At 38.6% G+C, this 6,331-nt stretch overlaps 1 protein-coding gene across 1 annotated transcript; it reads left to right on the top strand.

Moving 5' to 3' along the window:
* Window positions 1-808: 808 nt before the first annotated feature.
* LOC107846177 (methyl-CpG-binding domain-containing protein 5) lies at window positions 809-4,531 on the top strand. Its single transcript, XM_016690633.1, has 3 exons — window positions 809-949; window positions 4,176-4,283; window positions 4,388-4,531. Exons 1-3 carry the CDS (start codon window positions 809-811, stop codon window positions 4,529-4,531), a joined length of 393 nt encoding a protein of 130 aa, XP_016546119.1.
* The last annotated feature ends 1,800 nt before the right edge of the window (window positions 4,532-6,331 follow it).

Raw genomic sequence — 6,331 nt, 5'->3', positions numbered from 1 at the left:
GAAGTCAGCTTTGTTCGGTTTGGCGGTTTCAAACCTAGCATTCGTCTTCGCGCTGATGTGGGTTTCCGATTGTAACAACGAATCTGGCGGTATACCGTCATCGCCTCCGGTGACAGTAACAAGCTTGATGGTGCCGGCTGTGGCGGGGCCAACCGGCTAGTCATCGGGGGAAGCATTGAAAGGGGAAAAAAAAGAGAAAAAATTCAAATAGGACTAACAGTATATAATTTTGTTTGTACTTTAAAGAAAATCTTCTTTTTAAACCAAATTTATATAACACAACATTCCTTATCACTCTAGAAACGTATTTCATTTTTTTCTAAAGTAGTATAATACTCATTACGTAGTCAAAGTGATGTGGCACCGAATAATTTGATAAAAGAAATTTTACTTTTTTATGATTATTCTATAAAAATAAGTTATAAATATTTATGTGATAATAAATTAGTATATCAAATATAAAAGAAATTTATTTCTAAATTAAAAAAATATGACCGTCATTGAAACTGACACATATAAAACGAAGCCCAATTTGATTTTTTTTTCTCCTTTTTTGACCCTTTCAATGCTTTCCTCGATGACTGGCCCCGCCGCAGCCGGCACCATCACACCCATTACCGTTACCGGAGGTGATGACGGTATACCGCTAGATTCGTTGTTACAATCGGAAACCTACATCAGTGCTGAGACGAATGCTAGGTTTAAAACCGCCAAACCGAACAAAGATGACTTTGTTGTAGAGGAAGGAAAGGAGGTTGACCTAGCTACTCCGGTGTTGGTGGAATCGGAGAGTAAGATGGAGGTTTAGATGACGAAGTCGGTCGCTGAGACGGTTACACCTGTGCATAAGGTGAATAGATCGGTTGAGGTGAACGTAAAAAGGCCTAGCTGGTTGTCGGAGGATTGGAAATTTTGTACTAATGGCGCTTCTATTGGAACTGTTGACAACGTAAATTTTCGACTCTAAACTTACATATATACGTACATTGTTTATTACCTGTGCTACTTTAACAAAAGAAATCTAGGGTTTACAAAAGTTACCAGTTTAAAAAAGAAATCTAGGTTTTATACTTTATTTTATGTTTGTACGTTTTTTCTAATTGCTTTGATATGTGTTACTTGAACTGCGGGCCTTTCAGAAATAATCTCTCTACCTTTCAGGATGTAGAGATAAGGTCAGCGTATGTTTTTTCTTATGTTGTTTGGACTTTTCAGAAATGTCAACAAGTGCGTATTGAATTTTCCAAAGTAGTGTATTTTTGGAGAACCTGACGCAGGTACCGCGTCGAAAGTGAAGAGTTTGCATAACTCATTTGTCTGTTATGTGCTATGTCTTTTTTACTTCTGTATTTTATGCTTGTACTTTTTAACTACTTCGATATATGTTACTCATGTTGAGGGTCTTCTGGAAATAGTCTCTCTACCTTTCAGGAGGTAGGGGTAAGGTTTGCGGACATTTTAGCTTATGTTGCTTTGGCTCCTCAAAAATGTCAACGGGTGCGTGTCGGATTCTCCAAAAGTACTGTATTTTTGGAGAATCTGACACGGATACAACATCGAAATTGAAGAGTCTGCCTCCCAGACCCACCTATAGGATTACACGGGGTATGTTGTTGTTTGTGGTACTTGTGTGTTAGATAAAATGCATCTGAAAATGTGGTTGGTTTTTCCCTCTCTAGATTTTACTAACAGCATTGGAGGTCGAATTTCAGTTTGTTTCAGAAACTATGGCATGAATTATTTTTCTTTGTTTGCAGTGTTGAATAGAAGTAGAGATTGTTGTGTTTTGATTATGAACAAATGCTAAGCTTGTTATTCTACAAGGTTGTCATATAATGAAATTATTAGTTTCTACCTTTTTGACACTGAACTATAGAATTTCGCTTCAGTGACATTGTTAGCATTTTCTGTTGAAGCTGGAATAAAATATTCCTTTCAAAGTTTGACGAATGTTTTAACTTTAATTAACTGAATAATTGTGGTGATGAGAATAGTTTTTTCCATTGAAAGATGTAAATTGAGCAAGTATTGGAATGACTCTTTTGTTTCCTTTGTGAACTCTTCTATGTGGATGGACTCGCTCTCTTTCTTTTCTAGCGTAGATGATTTACATGAGGGAAGGAAAAGTTTCTTCTGGACAAGTGCTAAATAATATTTAGGTTCGGAGGACCTTATGATGAAATTGTAGATTTCATAACTACCGCAACATATCTAGTGTAATCCCAAAAGTGGGGTCTTGGGAGGGTAATGGGTGTGCTGAATTACTTTACCCCTCCTTTAGACCCTCGGCTCAAATTGTAGATTTCGTTTCATATATAATTAAAATCGGGAGACTATTTTCCTTTGAAAAGAATGCTTGTTTTCTCAAGTGGATAGGGCAATTAGAAACAGTTGGTTTGTGTGCATACGCGTTGAGCTGAGTAATTCTTTTTCACCTCTCTAATTCACATTTATTACATGATTTTGTGAAGAAAAGTATGAACTTGAGTTGCTGAATGCCTTTATGAATGTGGTTAGTGTTGAGAGATTGAGTGGCTTGTATTAATTTATTTCTCCTTTGGGCAAATTAGTTTGATTCCTATACGGAGGTTAGCAAAACATAAATTAGAATGTAGATGATAGATATAGCACAAGGATAAATGTTGAAATGGTGGCTGTAATGCAACAAGAGTGTAAATGTCTTCTCAACTGAAAAATATTGTAAGATCTGGTCGACTTAAATTGCTGTAAGATTTGAGGTCTAAAGGTTTTTCAAAAACTGTCTTCTTCTCAACTCTTTCAACCCTACCATAATCTTTTCCATGCTCTGGTGTTATTTTTGCGGTAAGCCGAAGACGAGAGGTCAAGAGGTAAGGCATTTTCTTACCATTTTGTATAAAATTATTTGTTAGCCTCTCCACCAAGTTTGTAAACTACTAACAAACCCTAGTAAACAGCACACATTAAGTTCTTGTTATTCTATAGATACAAACTGTAGAAAACGACATATAAATTTTTGATATCTGAAGTAGTTCCTGTGCCATTTCCTGTTTTACACTCCAATCGATAGACCAATTGAACTCTTTTATTATAGCATATGTAGTCTGATCCTCCTTTTGTTTTAGGTGAGCAAATTATCAAGTGTCTTATATAAGCAAATATTTGTCTTCGTAATCATAACCACAACTATTAACATGAATTATGGTCGTAGTAGTTGGTTGATTTTTTTTATTCTTTAAACAAACTTCTCATTTGTTTAATCCGTTAGATGTAAGAAAATCCTTCCTATAGCTCCAAAATGGTACTTGTGCCTTTAGGTTTAATTGGGTTTGAACCGTGAACCAGTAGGGTTGGCCCAACTTTAGTTGGGACTAACGGCGGTTAGTCCATTAAGGGAATAAATGGCCCAGTTTTGTCAAGGCGATGGCTTAAATCAGAGGGCAAAAGTGCTCGTCATATAGTAGAGGGGCAATTTTGGCCCTTTTCCTTTGAATTAATGAGAAGGAAGTTGAGGTATAGTCCAAAAATTCAGTATGATGACCTGATGTGCTCGAGAAACAAGAGCAAAGGATGATAAAGTGCTTATTGAAGGCACCATTATTTATTCTTTTGATAAAAAGAGATGTTGTTTATTGAAGGCAATCATAGATACTTTCTGGAAGTGTATAAGGTAACAAAGGTGAAGTGTGTAGTCGTCCATCTCTCCTAATGGATAACGTTATCCAATACCTATTCTAGTGAGAGGAGGCGAGTATCCAGAGGAACATTTGACACACTGCAAGTTGTACTGCCGTTATTACAAAAGAAAAAGCATTCCTTCTTTTGATGTTGTATAATATCCCTTGCCGTCAAGAAAATAATTACTTGTACCTATAGCCTTGATAGCTTCTTAGGTAGATTGTGGTGGACTGAAACTCTTCTGCTCTCTCACTTCCATTCTGTTCTGTGGTCTGCTGTGATTTGCCCCTGCCTGTTTAGTTGTTACACTTTCTTTTATGTGGGGGATTGTTTGTGTTTCCCTTTTTTCCCTTCCAGTTGCTGGTGGTTGAGCATTATTGAGTTAGTTTAGTTGAAATATTATTACACCGTGCTCTTTGGATTTGCATTCTTATTGTTTAATTGAAGTCGTTGACATATAAACCGAGTTGTATATCATCAGGCATTGTGTCTAATTGTTTGTGTCCTGAGTTCTGCAGTATTATTATGATCCAGTGTCTGAGACTAAATTCCAGTCAAAGACTGAGGTGCTTGATTTCCTGGTAACGGGTAGCAAGCACAAGGACAACACCGGTGGTGATGCTACAGTGAGTGAGTCAAAAACATTAATAACCTCTCACCTCTATGTTTGTATTATTCTTCCCTTTGCTTTGATGCTGCGAATCCGCCAGTGTGTGTGTGCTGGGTTCAGACAGATAGTTGCGCAGATACTTGGACACCTTTTATTGATGGAGGCATGGTTCCTGAAGGCGAAAGACAAGAATGGGATGCTGTCTTCTCGGCTGTGCCGCAAAGGAACGCAAATGAGGAGGCAGGCTCCTCTAATGTGCAGTAACCAGTTAAAGAACCTCTAGTGTGTCAAATCTCATCTGAATTGGGCTCACTTTATTTTGGTTTTAGCATAGGGACCTTATTGGTGTTGACAGCTTCTTGCTTTGGCATAGGAACAGGCAAAAGGTGCTCCACCTAATTTCTGTTCATGATGTACTAGTTAATAGCGGATAATTACTAGACACCTAGTTGTTGTAGAGTTCTTATAGTTGTAACTGTAAGTCTTATCCTTGTTGATATAGGTCTTGTATATAGTCTTCTACAGGTTCTTTAAATAGCGGTCATTCAATTAATAACATAGAACATTTTCCCATCTTCTACTCTCTCTCTCTTTATGGTATCAAAGCACATCTAAACTCCTATGAGTTGATCCTCTTTTTTTTTTTTCTTTCTGCTTCCTCACACAAATGGCCTCTAAGATTTCTGTGACCAATGTTGATGGAATCAACAATGCCATCACTATTGTTCAATTCAATCCAGTTACCCAATTGCCCATTAAATTAACGGGCAGTCACAATTTCTCCTTGTGGAAAGCCCAAGTTTCAATGCTTATGCGTAGTCACAATCTTTATGGGCATCTCGATGGCTCCATCCCTGCCCCCACTTGCACCATCTCTCAGAACAATCAAGATATTGATAACCCTGAGTTCGTTTCTTGGTATCGCCAAGATCAGCTAATTCAAAATGCTATATTGGCCTCTGTTGATCCTACGTTTGCCCCCACTTTCCCCCACTGTTGCTATTGTAGTCTCCGCCAAAGCTGTCTGGGATGCTTTGCGTACTGCATATGCGAACAGATCTCAAACAAGAATTTTTAGCTTGCGAGATCGATTGACCCACCTCACTAAAGATTCTCGTCCAGTCATAGATTATCTTCATCAAATTCGATCACTTTGTGATGAACTTGCAACTGCTGGTGCACCGGTGTCAAACCCTGAACTCATTGTGAAAATCCTCAGCGGACTCAGAACTGAATTTCGAGAACTCTACACTGCTATTTGTGCTCGCGATTCTACTATTTCATATGAAGAGCTTTACGAAAAGCTTCTAGATCATGAGCTTTTCCTCAAACATAAGGAAGACAAGAAGCCGATATCAACTCCCATTACTGTTGTTGCAGCACAAAAGACAAGCTCAACGGCTTCTCATCAAGGCAACAATAATTACTCCAACAACCGTCATCCAGGTATGAACCCTCCTGCCAACAATCAACAATGGCAATGGCAAGAACAACGCCCACGAAGAAACAACCAGCTGCAGCCCTTCGACAGAAACCTTCGCTGCCAACTATGTGATTGCGCAGGTCATTCAGCTAAAGTCTGCAGGTCGCAGTCACATAACCATCCGCAAGCGCGGGCAAACTTTGCTGCTCGTTTTCCTTCTCAACAGACCCTTAGGATCGTGGACAGTGGAGTCACCCATCATATTGCATCTGATGCTCAAAGCCTAGCCACTGTACATGACTACCACGACACCGAAGAGATAACTATGGGCAATGGTAACACCATTCCAATATCCCGTAACGCTAACATAAGTGCATCAAATCATTATTTCAAACTTCTCAATACCTTATGCTCCCTTGTCATTAAAAATAATCTTATTTCTGTTTCTAAGTTTTATCGTGATAATCATTCTTCTATTGAATTTTTTCCTTTCCATTATCTTGTGAAGGATCTGAGTACGGGGGCGTCTCTAGTTCGGGGGCAGAATAAAGATGAACTGTATGAGTGGCCATCGGGTTGTACAGATCATTCTCCTAAATGCAATGTGGTTGTTCCAATTCACCCGTGGCATCGGCGTTTAG

Source organism: Capsicum annuum, chromosome 11 (assembly GCF_002878395.1).
Source record: "Capsicum annuum cultivar UCD-10X-F1 chromosome 11, UCD10Xv1.1, whole genome shotgun sequence".
Classification (NCBI taxonomy): Eukaryota; Viridiplantae; Streptophyta; class Magnoliopsida; order Solanales; family Solanaceae; genus Capsicum; species Capsicum annuum.
This window is presented reverse-complemented; position numbering and strand designations above follow the sequence as displayed.

Coding starts and splice junctions, on each gene's coding strand:
- LOC107846177 (XM_016690633.1), top strand. CDS start 809: ATGACGAAGTCGGTCGCTGAGACGGTTACACCTGTGCATAAGGTGAAT. Junction 950..4,175: donor CTATTGGAACTGTTGACAAC/GTAAATTTTCGA, acceptor TGAGTTCTGCAG/TATTATTATGATCCAGTGTC. Junction 4,284..4,387: donor ACACCGGTGGTGATGCTACA/GTGAGTGAGTCA, acceptor TGCTGGGTTCAG/ACAGATAGTTGCGCAGATAC.